Source organism: Zea mays, chromosome 6 (assembly GCF_902167145.1).
Source record: "Zea mays cultivar B73 chromosome 6, Zm-B73-REFERENCE-NAM-5.0, whole genome shotgun sequence".
NCBI lineage: Eukaryota > Viridiplantae > Streptophyta > Magnoliopsida > Poales > Poaceae > Zea > Zea mays.
Genome location: NC_050101.1, coordinates 115,030,631 through 115,049,999, shown reverse-complemented (window position 1 = coordinate 115,049,999; position 19,369 = coordinate 115,030,631). Strand labels below are relative to the sequence as shown.

General features: G+C 44.9%; 1 protein-coding gene and 1 long non-coding RNA gene across 10 annotated transcripts; both read left to right on the top strand.

Annotated features, from left to right (window-relative positions):
- Nucleotides 1-2,229: 2,229 nt before the first annotated feature.
- On the top strand, nt 2,230-8,686 carry LOC100382126 (uncharacterized). Of its 9 annotated transcripts, none has more exons than XR_553982.4 (12): nt 2,230-2,997; nt 3,127-3,204; nt 3,315-3,422; nt 4,686-4,748; nt 4,838-4,999; nt 5,813-5,926; nt 6,025-6,087; nt 6,164-6,493; nt 6,572-6,736; nt 7,045-7,911; nt 8,004-8,112; nt 8,297-8,686. XR_553982.4 is itself a non-coding variant. In XM_008649855.4 (12 exons), exons 1-11 carry the CDS (start codon nt 2,893-2,895, stop codon nt 8,047-8,049), a joined length of 2,061 nt encoding a protein of 686 aa, XP_008648077.1. In that variant the 5' UTR covers nt 2,230-2,892; the 3' UTR covers nt 8,050-8,080; nt 8,297-8,686. The 9 variants fall into 9 exon arrangements, 7 of the variants coding, with proteins under 7 accessions (XP_008648077.1, XP_008648074.1, XP_008648073.1 ...); XR_553983.3 differs by having other exon boundaries at nt 8,044-8,112; nt 8,297-8,674; XM_008649855.4 differs by having other exon boundaries at nt 8,044-8,080.
- Nucleotides 8,687-17,246: 8,560 nt separating this feature from the next.
- LOC103629818 (uncharacterized) lies at nt 17,247-19,155 on the top strand. Its single transcript, XR_002263164.1, has 3 exons — nt 17,247-18,740; nt 18,868-18,922; nt 19,009-19,155. It is a non-coding gene; the product is annotated as an uncharacterized lncRNA (long non-coding RNA).
- The last annotated feature ends 214 nt before the right edge of the window (nt 19,156-19,369 follow it).

Sequence of the window (19,369 nt, the reverse complement as noted above, 5' to 3'; positions counted from 1 at the left end):
CCTCGCATACGGGAAAGAGTAAAGAAAGAAGAACATCGTGGTATTCAAGTTGATCATTGGATTACTTGAAAGGAGTTGAGTGCAACTCTCATCCATTGGGACGCCACAACGTGGACTAGGCAAGTATTGTACTTGGCCGAACCACGGGATAAATCCTTGTGTCTCTTGTGCTTGTTCTCACTGTGTCAATTGTGGTTCACAAGAGCTCTCTTTAGCCACTTGATTTCATTGTACTAACACTTAATCAACTTTGTGGCTTTAAGTTTCAAGTTTTTACAGGATCACTTATTCACCCCCCTCTAGGTGCTCTCAGTTTCGGACGACAACTGAGACGCGATACAAAAGGCCCGAGGACGTGAGTGTCATAGTGTATCGGCGGATGCGGCGGAGAGGCCCAAGGCTGGGAGCACCAGAAGCTGGAGTGGGGAGTTGGGACCAAGAGGAAGCGTGGGGGGGACTTATGGAGATGGGGAGCATGGCTAGGGTTTCCCGACTGGGTTGTTGGTTGGCCGGGCCTAGGCTCACAAGGTCTTGGACCATGGTTGATTACGAAGAAATATAAGTTTTTTTGCAAGAGTTGATGACGGTGGTGATATTATATAGTAAAAGAGGTATATATATTAAAATATGTTTTTTCACTTAATATTCCCTTTGTTTTTGTATACTTGTTCATTTTGCCCCGTTTTCATTTCCGACTATTATGAACTCGATCTGTTCCCGGTAAAAAAAACTACAAAAACAGAACACCCATTAGAGCATTTCCAAGAGACTAGTTAAATAGCTCGTCAAGTTAAATTTTGGCTACTTAACACCAAAATAACTTTCTAATAACATACTAACCATCCGACTCTCTAAATTGGATCCCTCTTTAGTCAAATTTGGCTAGCTGACTTGCCAAGTGTGGGATGATGTGTACCCCACATGTCGGTGTGTGGAGAATGTAGTTAGAGAATGAGAATTGGATCCCTCTTTAGTCAAATTTGGCTAGCTGACTTGCCAAGTGTGGGATGATGTGTACCCCACATGTCGTTGTGTGGAGAATGTAGTTAGAGAATGAGAAATAGAGGATATGTTGGGATTAGATGCTATTTAAAATGTAATTTTTATGGAGAGATAAATAAAGAGTGAAATAAAGAGTAAAAAATGGAGAGTCACTTGATGATCTCTTACCGTACGACTTCGTTCTGGTACACTGGCGCCAGGATAGTCCATATGACCATATCGACCAAAGTTGAACGCCCACTACTCATGCCCGGACTTTACCTACCCTTCCACCTAGGGATGGCAGCAGGTCGGATTATGTTTGGGTATAGTAATACCTGACCCGATGTTGTCCCCCGAGTCTTCTACAAATATCCATATCCACCAAGCCAATCGGACGAGAAACTGTACCTGTATCCGTACCCACCGGGTACCGTCGGGTATCGGATATCCGGTGGATATGTTTTTTAGACTACATAACATTTAATTATTGTTATAATAAATGTTAAAATAATTAAGTTTTCATCTAATCAACTATGCAACACTGAGAAAGACAATATTTGACTAATCGGAGGAAACTTGAAGAAAAAGGGACACTGAGGGAAGTTGGAAGGATCATCGGAGGGCGCAGTCAGGGTCACGGGTAGCCGAAGATCGAGCGCGAGACGCTGGAGATCGATCGAGACGCCGGAGTCGGAGGAAGCTTGGGCGGGCTGGGGCGCAGGGTGACGCATGTAGATCCTCGGCGGGGCTGGACGACGTGGTTGCACACTCGCACAATGTCGAATCATGGGCGGGGCAGGGTGCGGTGGTACGGTGAGGTTGCTCAAATATAGAGCTGGTACTCGAGAGGACAGGAGATGAATGGAATTAGAGATAGTGTGGTCGGGTGAGAGTTATGGTTTTTTGGCTCCATCTTTTCATGGGCTTTAAATTTTAGTAAATATAGCCCATTTAAGAATTGATATCTCGAGTATCCACTGGATACTACGGGTAAAATATTATACTCGTACACTATCCAATGTATTTCGATATCCGATCCGAAAGGACGCGTGGATATTTTTTTTACTGATATCCATATTGATCGGGTATTCGTACCCACGGTCTAACTGCCATCCCTACTTCCACACAGCCTCGCCATCCGCGCCAATTCCGGCGCGTTTCTCTGCTCCTCCGCGTCGCCCATGCCGCGGCGCCAACGGATAACACGGGCCGGCCCCTTCTGTGCGACTCCGCGTTAACCGAAAAAAAGATATTATTATATCACATCTCAAGGAAAATGATCATATACACAACGAACACTCCGTTTCTCTCTCTACGACCAAATATCCGATTAACCCCTCTCATATTTTCCCTACCTTCACTGTCCTCCTGGGAAGAAATAGACGGACGGATAGCCCACAGAACGCACGCGCTACCTTTTCTCTCTCTACGACCTTCCCCTTACCTATTCGCCGTCCCTCTCTCCTGCTGCCCTCCCCCCGCCGCCGCCCTACGGCCCACCCCGCCGACGCGCCACCTCCGTATCTCTCTTCCCCGCCTACGCGGGCGGCGGATCTCCGGATCCGCGCGGGGGAGGGAGATCTGGATTGGATGGTCCTCTCCGGCCGCGGCTAGTCCGGCCTGATCTGATCCGACCCGTCCCGGCGGCGCAGTCCGGGCAGGTTGTCTGGGAAATTTCGGACTCGGGCGGTGTTGATCCCGGGGAGAGGTCGTGCCTCGCTCGATCTCCGCATAAAAGCTGTGATTTTGTGGCGGCGCGGCTGCGAGTTACCGGGATTTTCCCAGGGTTTCCGGCGGCCGATCCGCGCTAGTTACGCTATTCTGTTCCGTCAGGGCGGCCTCGTGTTGGGGGCTCGTTTATTTGCCGCGTCCCGGAGGAGGGTTTTGTGTTCTTCTGTCGTTGGCTCCATGGCCAGCGGCTCTGATGCCCCGAAGCAGTATGGAATAACCAAGCCGTTGTCGTTGCTCGGACCGGTGGAGGCCGACCTCCAGAGGACGGAGGAGCTAGAGAAGGTTTGTAATTGATTCAGTTTCATGCCCACAAGTATTGTCTCAATTCTGCGCCTGACGATTTCACATTCTGTCTCAGATTGATATTGTAGTATCTGTTACAGCTACAGTTTTTATGTTGTTGATTCGCAGTTCTTGCTCGAGTCGGGTCTCTATGAGAGCCCTGACGAATCTGCTAGGCGGGAGGAGGTGCTGGGGAAGCTTGACCAGGTAGCTTTCCTTGTTGCCACACGTGTTCTTAATGCACAACATGCCCATGGTTGTCACTTTGCTCAACACATCACTATCCTTCCCTAAGCATGTTCTTTGGGCATTTGCAGATTGTAAAAGACTGGGTAAAACAATTGACTAGTCAGAGAGGATACACTGATCAAATGGTTGAAGAGGCAAATGCTGTACTCTTCACCTTTGGCTCATACCGTCTTGGGGTAATTTTTACCACTTCCCTCTTACTGGCTGCACCTCTTTTGCTCTGTCACCCATCTTTTGTTCATCCATTAGTGGAATCGTGATGGACTGATGTGTACACTTTATATAGTCTTTGTACTTTTGAATTGTGTTTCTATATAGTTTTGATTTGATGCTCCTTTAACAGTGTCCGTGCCCTATTAAAACACAACAATGGAATTTCTTGTACTTGAGGACTAGTTGCAAGTTACAACTGATATGGAAACAGTCTAAATGTTGGGAAGTGGGATTTATGTGGTGTAGGAGTGATGGCATTTATCCAAACCTGCTCTTTTGAGAACGCAATTTAATGAGATAAGAGTCACATTTTTAAAAAAGTAAATTTGCCGACAAGTATCCAACTTAACATGAAGTTCTGCAACTTGTCATGCTACCTTGTGATATGAAGCATGTGCTGGTTGAGAATAAATTTGAGTTTCTGAAGACCTAAACATTGTCCTTGTTAAGCCAACGTATAAATTCAGAATATGCATTCCATAGGGAAATGTGGTTGAGATGAGGCATGTTCGGTTCTTGCACAACAATGTTCCTCATTCATCATTGGCCATAGTTCGAGTTTAATGGTCATGCTCATATCTGGTGGCCGCTAGCCTGGTTTGTATAGATACCTTGATGACCATATTTCATATCACTCTGTTGTGTCACATTGCTGTCAATTAGAAACTGGATCCAAGCTGAATCTTTTGGACGTAGTCATGCTGCTGTCAGATACATAGTGACAAGTGGTAACAAACCATTAATTGCTGGTAACAGCTTCTATAGCCAGTAATAGGTGATTTAAAGTTCTGGTGTGACCTTGTGATTCTAACAAGTATTAGGCCACACAAACACATCTTTTGGGATTTTATAGGTGTGTAGAAACAGGATTAGGTCATCGGACTAGCTCTGTATAAAATCAGGATTGTATTGTAATTTGATATTTGGATTTTCATGATGCTTCTCATCACAAGGCTAGAAGGGCAGGCTTGGTGTAGTGGTGAGAGCTGTCCCACTGTGTCACCAGGTTACGGATTTGAAGCAGCCTTTCTGTATTTGCAACGTCGGTTTATCCCTTCCTCTGGCATTGGGTCTGCCCTTTTTTCTGATTACAAGGCTTTGTCTGTAGAAAATATATAAATTACGTGGGCCTGAACATTTTTTTCTGTAATCCTGCTTTGTGAAAAAAATTCTTAGTACTTATTTCACATAATAATTTGTTTTTTATTTGTATTTCACCTTTGTAGGTTCATGGACCTGGAGCTGATATTGATACCCTCTGTGTTGGACCTTCATATGTGAACCGTGAGGTGATTTTTTTGTTCTGTTATGTTACACAATCGGTGTGGTGGTTTATGTATTAGAGACAGGACTTTACTAACATATGATTTGTTGGCAGGAAGATTTTTTTATTGTACTGCATGGGATATTAGCACAAACAGAGGATGTGACCGAGCTGCAGCCTGTACCTGATGCACATGTCCCTGTTATGAAATTCAAGTTCCATGGAATATCTATTGACCTTCTTTATGCCAGTGTCTCCCTCTTAGTAGTACCAGCTGTAAGTTTCTTACTAGATGTTTTGCCCATTTAATCAATTGTTTAACTGTTCAACTTCGACAGCTTATTTCATGAGGTGTTTGAACTTGTAGTATCATAAAGATTTTTATTTTCAGCTGTTCTTTTAGTGTGACACAGAATACATCCCTTTGTATAAAACATGGTACATGGCAGTGTTTTGTTATGTCTACAGGCGTCGTTCCTACTTTAGAACAATGCATTTGGTGAGGAATTCCTATGACTCACTAGGTGTGTTGGTTGTGTTTATAGCATGGGTAGAATGTCAGAGGTTCCATCGTACAGGCCTGTGCTTGCCATATCAAATCAGTCTTCCTTTCGCTTCAGTTTTAAATTGCAAATTACTTGTATCCTGGTAAAAATCTGATTTTGTTGCTATCTTTTAAAGTTTGTTAGAATGCCTTCTATCTATCTATTTTGTAGTCATCATGGTATACATTTATCGTTCTGTTACCCCTGGTTGCACTGTCTTTTGTTTCTCTGCTGTAGTGAGGTATCTAGTGGGAACTTTTCATTCTAGATATTCCTGAACTTCGTTTTTTGCAATACTATTTTTGTGACTTTGAGATGCATTTGTATACAAGTTCTTCACCATCAGCCTTGATTCATTAGGACAAACAGGTTAATTTTACAAACATCAATGCAGAATTCCCTCTGCTGTTGATTTTGCCAAATCTTTAGTTTCTTTGTTGTGTCCTTAAATGTATGCATAAAGGTTTACATGTTTGTCCTGCATCATGCCGTATTATGCCATTTTATTCCGAGAGATACATATCTAGTTAACGTGCTACTGCAGGACTTGGATATCTCCCAAGGATCAGTGCTTTATGATGTTGATGAAGCTACTGTCCGTAGTCTTAATGGGTGCAGAGTAGCAGACCAAATCATTAGACTTGTTCCAAATTTTGAGGTTGACTTGAGGAATCAGATACACATGTTTTGTTTTCTCAACTGTCTGTTTCCTCTACAGTATCTGAACGTTTTAATTCTATGCGTATTTTCTTACAGAATTTTCGCACGGCATTAAGATGTTTGAAGTACTGGGCAAAAAGGAGAGGTGTTTACTCTAATGTAAGTTTTTGCTACAAGTACGCTTGGCTAACTTCCTCTTCAACTTTTTATGATATCCAATCATTTGTTTTGCCAGGTTACTGGCTTTCTTGGTGGTGTCAACTGGGCTTTACTGGTTGCGCGTGTCTGCCAGCTCTATCCCAATGCTGTGCCAAGTATGCTGGTCTCACGGTTTTTTAGAGTTTTTACACAATGGCAGTGGCCAAACCCGGTTATGCTTTGTTCTATAGAAGAGGAAGAACTTGGTTTCCCTGTTTGGGATCCACGCAAAAATCCTCGAGATAGATGTCATCATATGCCTATTATAACCCCTGCGTACCCATGCATGAATTCAAGCTATAATGTTTCCACAAGCACACTGAGGGTTATGTTGGAACAATTCCAGTTTGGTAATAGAATTTGCCAGGTAATCTTTGTTGCACCATTGAAGTTACTATTTCATAAATACTTACCCTGACCATGTATTGTATGCTCTCTGGTTCAGGAAATTGAAATGAATAAGACCAGCTGGCCTGCTCTGTTTGAGCCTTTTCAATTTTTTGAAGCATACAAGAATTATCTACAGGTTGACATCATTGCTGAGGATGATGAAGACCTTAGGCTTTGGAAAGGATGGGTTGAATCTCGATTGCGGCAACTAACTTTGAAGGTAATGTGCACATTTGTTATATCAGTTGCATCTTGCATCATACAAGCTTAGTCAACTTGCTAGTTTGCTGCCCGTTTTGTGGTATCAGAGGTGGTGGTAGGAAACATGTTGGCAAGCCACTGTTAGTTTTTCATTGTTTGATTTAGTTGCTATTTTGATTGTTAGTCACCCCTAGTAAGATAATTTTTTTTATCAAGACAGTGTCTATGTTTCTATCAATCAATCCCATGATTTTGTCTAGTTTTAATGCTGTTGTTGTTAATTTGTCATGTGCTGAACTAAGCTATTTTCTTGTCTGTTGTAAACAGATTGAACGTGATACATATGGAATGCTACAGTGTCATCCTTACCCACATGAATATGCAGACCCTTCTAGGCAGTGTGCTCATTGTGCTTTCTTCATGGGCTTGTCAAGGAAAGAAGGTGTGAAAATACAGGAAGGACAACAGTTCGATATTCGAGGAACGGTGGATGAGTTCAGGCATGAAATCAACATGTATATGTTCTGGAAGCCTGGGATGGAGTTAGCTGTTTCTCATGTTCGTAGGAAGCAGGTCCCAGCTTATGTGTTTCCAGAGGGTTATAAAAGACCTCGCCCTTCAAGACATGTGAACCATCAGTCTGATAAAAATGACACTGAAGATGGCACAGCGACCAGGTCTCCAGACAGTCAACTGAAGAGAAAGCATGATTCTGTTGGAACTGATGATATCAGGTATGCAAAGAGGTCATCGACCAGCCCAGTTCATCCGAAAAATTCACCTCAATCTGGAAGCACTGGCGATGAGACTAGATGTAACAACCAAATAAAAAGGGCTCCTAGCGATGCAAGTGGTGGCAGTCCGGCTTCACCTCAGGCATCAGAGAGAAGCCCAGATACTATTCTGTCTGCCCCTAGGTGCACGACAACAGGAGCAGTGTGTTCTGGTGATGCAATTAGTAAGCATAGTAGTGTTCCTCTTGTTGAGAACTGCACCACTCCGACTGTAGCAGTGTGCACAACTTTGAAGCGCGTAGCTGAGAAAGTTGTTTCAGAGCTAGTTGGAAGTGAAAGGCTGGGGAGCAACAACAGTGCGGAATTGTTGGAGAGTATGGAAAAGGAGGATGTCCTTGCTGAAAATGTTCGTTTTGGCGGGAATGGAGTTGCGCAAGGTGGCCTTCCAGAAGAGTTAGAGGTGATGCTTCTGGTGCACCCTTCTCCTGTTTATGCGCTGTCTAACATGATCTGAACATTCTCTTTCGACTATTGTTTTTTTGATGTATAAAGCCAAACAATAGGATTGAAGCGGTTTCTTGAGCTGATGCAGGTATGAACAAGTGTACATTGTGGAAGTCGTCACTGAGGCATGGTCTTGAACTCATCCCTTGTGCATTCGGTATCTACATTGCCCTGTTTTCTTTATACTCGGCTGTTTGGTATTTGTGTGCTGCTTTATGGCAGGGTTAGTGGCATCAACCACACAAGATTGGGGAAAAAATGGTGTAGAGATGGATAAGTTCTACCCCCTTGCTGGAGGGAATGGTAAGTAGCTCAACTCACAAGTTTCCTTCTGGACACAGATTCGCAATTACGGGGGTTTCTATGATGATGGATGATGGGAGATTATCGGATATCATGTCTTGCACAACGGCATGGCAAAAAAAAAACGACGAAGAAGATTTTGTGGAAGGCCATGGTCGAATGTCATGTCTTGCTGGTACACTCTAGATGAGCATGAACCTTAAGTTTTCGTTTTTTTTTAACTTGTTGAGCAGCTGACTCTTGTGTATGAACTGAGCTGCAGCGGGCTTCCCTGAGTTGACTTGTTTGGGTCTGAGATGCTTCTGCCATGTTCTAGGTCTAGAATAGAACTAGATGCGGTGGTGTGTTCTCTACCCTAAGTCCCCTTTTGTGCCCTTTCCTTCTGTAATATAAGATCTTTGACTGTTTCTTGTGTGTCTTCTGGTCCATAGATTTTGCATTGTCTCCTGTTGCGGTGCGGATCGTTCTTTACTACCCCCGTCCGGTGGTGCTCTACTTCGAGCATGATCGGCAGATGAACTCCTAGAGTTGATATCACTTTGTGAATAGAAGGGTCTCAATAACCAGAAACACAGCTCAAGCTGTAGGTAGAGATGTCAACGGGACCTGATACCCGCCAACCCGTGGGGAATTCCCCTATTAGGGTACGAGTATGGGACGAAAATTGTCTTAATGGGTATGAATATGAGATAAAATCTCCACTCATTGGGTAAACGGGTATGGGTTTGGGAAGCAATAATCCGAACCTGATTACCCATGGGTATTTCATACGTGTACACCTATCGTGTTTGTATGAATGAGCTGAGGCCGAGCCGGCCACCAAGCCTAGCATGGCAGCGCACCATGCCCTAGGTCCTAGCCCAACTAGCAACACGACAAGGCAACAACTATTAGACTAGCAAAAAACAAAACTCTAAAATAATCAGCCATATGCTACACCCTGCCCAGACGACGGTGACGACCATAGATTCTCAGGCGCCAACGAACTCAGATGGTGACCAAGAAAGGTGAGCAAACTTCATTTCTCCATTTCTTCTACGGTCCCGAAGTACTTATTTTTTCTGATGGATGGATGAATGGATCATGGTTCATAGATGAGTGCTTGCCGATGTAGTGATGTCTGAAATCTAGATTGTTTGTGCTACATGTTAGTACCTAGTTATCCCTTAATTGGGGATGTGGACCCATTGGGGACCCGAAACCCGAATGTGGATGGGTATGAGATGAGTTTTGTACCCATGATGGGTATGGGGATGGGTATGAGGATGGATCAAACATGATGGGGTAGGTATGTGATACTATAACCCGGTGGGGAATTCCCCATTGACATCTCTGGCTATAGGGCTGTCTAGACGGCATGTATGTTTTCTGGTATTTGTCCATCCTACAAGGATTAATGCTCTACTTGGATATAGTAATCTATATGAGAATCCAGACATTTAATATTCATGCCTTGCCTGAATTCGAATACTCAAAAGTTAGTGGCTCAAATAGGAATTTTTGGCTACCTACCAAGAATAACAATCTTATTTTCGATGGTTAGGACCAGGCCACATAAAATTAGTTTGCGCAGCGACTTAGGTCTGGTCATCGAAAATACGTTTACTTGGAGCAGTTAGGTTTATGACCGCCGGCAATAATTATAATCTTCAGCGATCTATCGTTGGCAGCCATGATCCGCACAAAATTAGTTTAAAGACATCAGAAGTAACTATTTTTAGTAGGAGATAGGCCTTAGTGACCTGATTGAAATCCATATCGGAGGCCTAATTTCTTGCCTAGTAGTGCCTACCCCCCATGTCTAACGCAGTTACGCAAGCAATGACTGGTGAGTGAACGCAAGCAGCAGATCATACTCTGACCCTGGTCAAAGCCGGGGAAATCAGTCGTACAAGCAAACGCTTGCCGTTGGCCTGAGTCCCTGAATACACTGCACTTGGTGGTAGCAATGATTACCAGGATTTTGTATGGAAAAAAAGCTAATGCAGACTATAAGCTATACATATAAAAAATTCAAAGCTGAAACCTGCTTTATCAAAACAAGTGTAAAATATAGTACATCTTATCTTTAGTTTTTTAAACAACTACGAAAAATTCTTTATCCGACTTATTTTAGAAAAGCAAAAAACAAAAAAACAAAAGCAGGACCTAAGGTGTTTTAATTAAAAATAAACTAAAAGACAAATAGCCACCAAAAAACAGTCTCCGTGCCGTGGTCAGATTTTTTTTTTTTACTTTTAGAAAATCAAATCAAAGCTGCTCTAAATGTTCAACAGAAACAGGACTCGAAGCAGACACCTTTGCATTGCCGAACACGCATGCAGCAATCAGCACCATGCGCGCGCAGACGGTGATCGTTAATCGAACACTATCTCGACGTGCCTCCTGCCCAACCCAACCACAAGTGCCGCCACGACCGCCTTCCGTCTGTGGCGCTACCACTACCATACGTCCATACCATCAATCACCGACGCCGGCTTGCGGGCATGCCGGATCGGAATCCTCCTGACGCGCGGGGACCTGCTGGCTTTCATATGATTTCTGGCCCGCCAATTGGACGCCAATGCCGTGCCGTTTCTGTGACTTCCGAACTGGGAGTTGGTGGCGTGGCGTGGCGTGGCGTGAGGAAAAGGGGTTGGAACTGACTGCTTTTTGTTCAACAACTAGATCGACGAAGCTGCCAGTGGTAAATCTATCTACGATGGATAGGCCTTGGTCTTTTCAGCTAGGAATTTTAAAGTGAGCACATGTGAGTACAGAAACTCCAGATACAGTGACGGTTTATAAGCTAGTGTTCCCGGACCTAACTACAAATGGACTGGTTTGCTAAGTAAAATCTCATTGAAAAAGAGGAGTCGCTTGCAAACAAACAAACAAAAAAATACATTTCTAGGCCGACGTGGCGTGGCTGGGTCGGAGCTGCGGCCCGCGGGGCCATGCCGGGCCACCCGTTTGGGCACCTATAGACTTAGGGCATGTTTGGTTCCCTGCCTAATTTGACACATTTTGCCTAACTTTTCTGCCTAAGATTAGTTCTTCAATTTGAACGACTAACCTTAGGTAAAGTGTGGCGTAGTTAGCCACGAACCAAACAGGCCCTCAACCCTAACTACCAAGCCCCGCCCCACCTTCGACCATCGCCCCCTTCTAGTAACCCTCTCCACTTCCACCCCAATGCGATCCATCTACCGTTTTGAGAACGCCTGGCTCCACAACCTTGATTACCTACCCCCGCATCCTTTCGGGCTTGCCCTCTATTGCTATCGAATGTGATGTAGCTAGGGGTCTCGCTGTTGACCTTAAACAGGTTTGCCGGAGAGCTAAAGCGTGGGCACGCGTTCACAAGAACCGCTCAGTGACCATCGATGATTGCAAGTTCCTCATCATGCTCTTCGACTGGCATGAAGAGGGTCACCTCCTTTCCATGTCGGAGGACGACCTGCGTTGCATGTGCCATGACCGCCTGGTCACCTTGCTGCTCGAGAAGGCAGAATACTTGAAACAAGGAAGTAAAGTACGTGTTGTGATGGATGGTGACTCCAACACGGTGTTTCATCATGCCGTGGCAAGCTACCGTCGTCAGCGAAATGCGATCAAGTTCATCTAGGATGGAGACGCAGCACTTTCAGACCACAACTCTATGATGGCTACAACCACCCTCTACTTCCACCAAAACTCGAACTTAGGTCCCCCTGCTCACTGGTAGTTCGATGTTAACGCTCTTTATCGGGGGCAAGCTACTTTTGGCTTAAGCTCAGATCACATCTTCATAGAAGAAGAGGCCGGGACAACAGTCTTTGCCATGTCAAGTCTATCTGCTCTCAGTCCTGATGGTTTTGGCCCTAGCTTCTATAAAGTGGCCTAGAGCACGATCAAAGACAGAGTGCTTACCATGTTGAAGGCTTTCTACGGTGGGCAAAAAAAATTTAGAATGCATCAATAGATCCTTTCTAGTTCTGGTCCCAAAAAAATTGGGGCCTCAGAGATGAAGGATTTTAGACCAACCTGCCTCTAGAATTGTAATGTTAAAATCATCTCAAAAGCCATCACCTCTCATCTCCAGACAAAGATCTTAAATCTCATAGACCCTGATCAGATTGGATTTGTAAAAGGTCAGACTAGTTTAGAAACATTTTTCCATGCCATGGAAACTTGTGCAGTGATGTCATAAGAGGAAGCTGCCCACTCTAGTTGTGAAGCTGGACTTCACAAAAGTGTTTGATACCATGAATTGGTCAGCTCTCCTCACCATCCTAAGGGTTAGGGACTTCTCTAAACGTTGGTGCGGTTGGGTTCACTCCCTCCTATCCACTTCAAAGACCTCGCTGTCCTAAATGTATGTCGTAGCCCATGGTTCTCGTGCAAGAAAGGCCTCAGACAAGGTGGTCCCCTTTCACCTTACCTGAGCCTTGATCAAAATGGATAGGTCCATTGAGCACCCCATTGTCCCAGACACCCCTCCTACCATCCTTAGTATGCCGATGACACACTAATCCTCCTCAAAGGTTATGTTAGTGCTGCACAAGCCCTTAAGTCTACCCTGGATCAGTTCACTCTAGCCACTGGGCTCTTCATAAACAACTCCAAAAGTGTCATGGTTCCTATGCACCTGGATGATCACCTAGCTCTGGACTGTGTGGTTGCCTTTGGCTACCGTCGGATAGGCTTCCCACAAAGCTACCTAGGCCTGCCACTTTCAAACTGCAAACTCTGTCTCCACTCCTTCATGCCCACTATTGACAAAACAAACAATACCTCGCTGGGTGGCAATCCAAGCTTCTCAACCCGATGGGTCGCCTTGTCCTTCTCAACTCTGATCTTGATGGTCAAATCAACTACATTATGGGTGCAATTTGACTATCCCCTGCAGCGGTTGCTAGGATTGAAAGGAAACGACGGGGTTTCCTCTAGGCTGGCTCTGAACAAGCAAATGGTGACAAATGCTTAGTTCCTTGGTCTGTTGTCTACAGCCAGCGGTAATCAGGTGGTCTAGGGGTCAAAAATATCCTAACACAGAACTCCTACCTGCTCCTGAAGATGCTTCACAGGCTCTTCACCTCGTCGTCCTCGTCCTGGGCAATCTGGGTTCGAGGCCAAACATGCATGTGAAACTTGAGAGGCCTCTATGGGGTGACCACTGGAACAACCTCAAGAAACTCCTCCCTCTCTATTGAGCCATCACAACCTATGTTGTGGTAGACGATCGCAACACCGCCTTCTGGCTTGATGTCCGGTGCATCAGCGATAACTTAGCCACCCTTTTCCCCTCAATCTTCGAGCATGCACAGGAGGACAAGTCCATTATGGTCTCAGATCTTCTTGAGTAGGGGCTTGCTTCTTGTCTGCGTGAACCCCATAGAGGCCTCTCAAGTTTCTTTTTGTTCACGCAGAACGTGCTCTCTCGGATTTACCTCAATGACTCCCAAGATAAACGTCACTGCTTCGCCGCTGACCACTCCGGGCGGCTTCAAACCAAAGCCCTCTACTCCTGGCTATCCCTTAGGCCTTGTTCGTTTGTGCCGGATTGGTGGGTCGGAACGGTTTCTAACCGGATTGCTTCTCTAATTTATACAAACTTTGATTAGTTGGAACAATTCCGGATGCAATCCGACACAAACGAACAAGGCCTTAGGGTGTTTTTTCCCTGGCTGTCAAAGCCTAATATATCATGTAGGGGCTTTTTCTACCGTGTCGATCTAGAAAATAAAAATAAACAAATACAAAAAAAACATTGGTTACGGTATTTGAGCGTTCAGGTAAGCCTAGAGGAAAGACTGGATTTCCGTCTTTGTGAAGTACAGTAATATGGATACATGCGATGTTAGTTTCACGGGATTTCAGTTTTCAAAAAGAAAAAAGAAAGAAGGGTTTCACGGGTTTTCCATGGAGAAGCAGTGGACGTAGTTCGTTACTCTTCCATTTCCTGTTTAATTTGCTGTCGTGTTTCGAGCGAGACTTGAATGTTTTTTCCGTGCTTGGTTCTAGAATGCGGCGATCGATCGACTTGCTCAGTTGCTCCCATCCCATCCATGAATCGGCGGCAGCGGCAGTACCCGGGGTCCGGCCATACAGTAGTCTTCTCTAGTCTCCTGTGTCGTTGCCTGCGGCTACTACCTGATTGGCTAGATCGGTGGTGTCGGGCTTGCGAGTTCCCTCGGTCAGCAAACACTCGAGACAACGACTGAGACTGACTGATCGAGACGCACATGCACTGCTGTGTGCTCGGCAATCGGCATCGCCTCCGGTCCCTAGCTTCCTATGGCCAAGCATCAGATTAGCTTGCAGGACGGAGTAATAAATAAATAACAGCCTTATATTATGAGAGAGAGCGTGTTATATTATGAGACTAGATTAAAGAGTAGTCTTACTACTTATTAAGAGTGTAAGAGTAGTCTGCCTCCTGCCGTTCTGCCGTTCTGCCATCCTGCAACCTCAACCGTCCAATCCATTGTTCTGCGGTTTCAACCATTCGATCTCGCCCACCAGCCGCCCGATCCCACCCCGATCCTGCCGCCCGGACCCCAAATTCATCGCGACCCTCTTTCTTCCTTCCCCGATTTCACTGCCGCCAACCGCCCGATCCTGCCGCCCAGGCCCTGCTCCTGCCCCGGAGGTTGGAGGCGCGAGGGCGATGGTGCTCCTGCAGCACCAGCAGCTTCAACAGCAACGACAGCAGCTCGAGGAGGAGGATGAGGTTCGGCGGGGTGGCGGCGTTCCCGGCAGCGCTGGGCCACGACCAATAGGTGGACTACGAGGAGGACGCCGGCGGGCTCGGGGACAGCGACGCGGGCGGGTCGGAGCCCGAGCCACCGCTAGAGCGGACGCGCGGGGGGTCCGGCGGCGGCAGCAAGCGGACCGCGCTGCTGAGGTGCACAACCCGCACTCCCTCTGCTCCCAGCCGCTAGCACGCCCGCTCGAAATCCGGATTCTCTCCGCCGCCACCGCCTCCGCTATGGACGCCTCCTTCACCTTATCCTACTCCCACCACTGCCCCAACCTCCTATCCGCGCTCGATCTGCCCAGCGGTGAAGGTTCGGCGCTCTGAGTTCGACGACGAGGTCCCCGTCCTCGAGGTCTCCACCGGGTACTTCGTCAGCGGGGACCACATCTTCGGCCCTGACCCGTCATCCCAGCGGTGCTCCACGCTCGGCTGCAACCGTCGCGCACGCGCCCGCCACTCCCCGTCTCTGCGCCGCTCCCCCGTCTCCACCGTTCCCCGTCTCCCCCTCCAAGCAAGCACCCGCTCCAGATCTCCAACTCGTGTGTCGATTCCCAGTGAGCGAGACCCCTCGCGTGTGCAACTGCAGGAGATGGACGATGAAGCGTTGGATCAAGGAGGTGGCCGCCACGGCCGCCACTTCCAGGTCGATTATGCCCTCTAGAGCCATCCACAAGGGCAAGTCGTTGTCGGTGTCCTTGGCATCGAGAAAAAGTCCACCCCTAAGCTCTAGAACTCCAGGTCAGCACTGCACCTCCCCCTCCCTTCCTTCCACCAGATTCTATATCTCTTGATCCCGACACCAGTTTTCTTGGATCTATTAGCGAGTTCATCGACTCATGATCATCAGAACATGGTTGCAAGAATATCTCTTCTGTGATTATGCGCTGATGGCTCTACTCCTTGGCTCTAGGTGCTCGTCGTGGCCACAAGCGTGTTGTCCCCCGACGCAGAGAAGAGGTCGGGCATGTGGCGTAGTCAAAGGGATCTGAACCCTGGAGGTCGTTCGCCCGTCCAGATCTGTGACCCGCCCTTCTCGACGCTTCAGTGACATGAGTGCCTGGAAATCTGGGGGAGGCGAAAAGGTGACATGAGTGCTTGCAAAATGATCGTACATGAATACTTGCTAAGCTGCCATTTCTTTTCACTGGTACAATAAATCTGGTCATTGGATTTAATTTGTTTGCTTGGTTGTAGGTCAGAGTTCAGTCATGTCATGCTTGATTTGAGTTCTGTGCCAGATCAAAGCAAGTAGTAGTACGTGAGAAGTTAACCATCAACGGACACTCTTTTTCTCTTTGTCTATCAGAGGTTGGTCTCAGACTAATCTTCTTCGATGAGTACCTTGATGTGTATACATGCCATTTCTTTGATCAGTACGTGAATGAGGATGCTATGTTTCTGTCTCAGAATTCAAACTTGTGAGAACTTAAATAGCAAAGACAAGAAAATTCTAGGCATACTTTGCTTTAAGCCATTTGAAAAGCTCTCCATAATTTTGGTTCCCATTTCATCTGAAAACAAACCTCGACAATGTCTTGTATTTTTGGTGACCTTTTTATTCCTTGCTAAACAAATACCTTGCTGATTGTTTTGTTATTGCATCTGTATCAATTCTCTCTTGGAAAGATATTATTTCTTGTAAGGCAAAATACATTTTGGTTCCTTATCGTGCGTTGATTTTACTGTTCCTTGATATTGCATAGATATTGTTATCTATGTTGATGTTACAACGAACCATCTCATTCCAGATTCTGAAACTTGCTGAGAGGGAAAACAAATTTATGGGGCAAAAAATGTGACACTGAAAGCCATTTGCTTCCAGCAGCTTAAGGTCAGTTAACCCTATTTCAGTATTTTGTCCAGCTAATTTACTTGCTCCACACAATTGTTGGATCACATTGCTTATGCATTTGTGGACTGTGCTACATATATTTATGAGAGAATTTTCATGTGTTGTAGAAAATTCTTTCTCACCTTGTAACTGTTTGGCCTTTTTTCTAGCAAAGGAAGAAATAACTCATGACCTTTCATATTTTGTATATTCATGTGTTTTTACAGAATTGTTGCGGTAGATGCAACCGAAGAGGGTCTTCAAGTAAGTAAATCAACTACTACAACGGCTCACTAAAAATGGTCGACATGACTGTTTCAGAACCTTATTGTTGTTCTTCAGGTAAATATGATCACATTATTTTTGGACAGGCAAAATTATTAAGTATATTATGGAATATCTATACATGGTGATAGAAGGCCTAAGTAGCACTCTAAATGGCTCTTTGTTGACAACAAGCAGCCTTTCTAATAAATCTGCAGATGCAGTGGTCACAGTATCTAATAGACCTGTAATAGTTCAAAGCCCTGAACCTTCTTTAGACACACAGTTTGTGCATAACCCATCAGGCAAATGTACCTCAGAATCAATTCTACAAAATAACAACATTCCTGATTCTGCTTCAGTTCCTTCAAAAGAAAATGATCATATCGTGTTAAAAGGTGATATTTGTGAAGAAACCCTCATGGGTACTAAAACTGCTAATGGTTCTTGGGATTGTAGTGAACTAAATAATGATTCCTGTGGGAAAACTTCAGCCCTTTGCATGAAATTGAATCGGCCTGCACTTAATGTTACACAAGCCACATCTGTACCTGATCGATACTCTTCGTCTTTGGAGAAAGCCAGTGAAAATGTGGCCGCAAGTGGTGTCAAAGAGACAAAAACATTTGGCTCAGCTGTTTGTGATGTTGACAGAAGTTCAGAACCAATTGACTGTTCAAACAACAATGTGACGAGCAACACAATGCGACATAGTGAGACTATTGTAGTGGATTCAGTGAACAATGTGGGGGATACAGCAAGCAACTCTTCACTGGCTACTAAATCATCCAGTATACAATCTGATGCAGACACCCGGACGTCTGAATTGTAAGGTCGAAGATCTTATTTTTATGCTGATGTTACCATTAATGTTTTGTTTAACATGAATGCATGATGTATTTTGTACCTACATATCTATGTCTGCTATTCTGTGATTTTAGTACATGTGCCATTTCTATTTTTGACATGCATCTTTTCCCAAGTCGTGTTATGATGGGACTTCTCATTTTTCTGGATGACCTGAGATGATTATTTTCGTCAAAGATGTCTGCTTTTGAAATCGCATATGCAAAACTGGGTCTATGTGATGACTTAAGACCTAGAAGAATACATGCAACATCTTTCTGCTGGCATGTGGGTAGGGCATTGACTCTAAAAACTAGAATTTAATTCTCCCTGTTTTCTACAAATAATAGGCAAAATGCTTGGGTTATGATAATTTTGGTGATGTATATGTGTGGACTATTCACTTATGCTGCACAATTCTCTCTTAAAAATATGAAATAGCTGGGCGCTGTTTTCTACTTGAGTGTGCACGTGATGCTTTATCTGGACACTGTTAATTGATTGGTTTTTTGAGCTGGTCGAGATTAATTCTGCAGAACAGAAATTTGTTATTATTGGGACATGCTTGAACCATGATAATATCCATTGTTTCACCAAGTTGTGCATATATTGGTACAAATACAAAGGTATGTAAGCTGTTTTGTGCTCTTATAAACAGGTGTATGCACAGTTTAGTCAAGGAAACCCGTGTAAACGATTTGTAACAGGTGAAACCTTTCTGTTGCATTTTTATGTTTAGTTGTCATGTAATTTGGTGCTTTATCAGGTGCAGGAATAGCTGAAGCAGACTCTTGCGCCTCCGGTGCAGGAATATCCTTAGGTAATTGAGTTGATGTTGCCCTTGAGCACTGATCTCAATTGTTATTCCATAAGAGAAGTGAATGCATTGATGTCACTGAACTTCCCTGATTGACTGTGGCTGACTTCCTTTACGATTCGAATTTCAGAGCCTAGATCTTCCTAGAATTGATCGGACTGTCCGATGCTCGCTTAGATCACAAGGTGAGCTTTCTCTTAGCGTGCTTCAATATGCAGTATAAGTTTCAGTGAGTGCTCAAATATTTGATGGTGTTTTAATGCAAGTACAGGTGCTCATATACCAACCTTTGAGCCTGTTCCTGAGTCAAGTGTCTCGACAGTTGACGACAGAACTCCTGAGGACAAAGAAAGGTGGTGGAGGAGGGGCTTGAGAGCCATTTCAGAGGGGAAGTTGGCTATTGTTTTATTGGCTGGTGGCCAGGTATTCTAGGACTCACTTAGATTGCTATGTGGTTCAGTGGTTGTCCATATTATGTTTTATGGTATGATGGAAAACACTCATACTTTGATATTTGTTTTTATCAACTGGGGACAGGGGACTATGCTTGGCAGTTCTGACCCTAAGGGATGTTTTAGTAAGTCTTCCCACCTAAGCCATTGAATTTTAGTTTAACTTATGTTATATGAAAT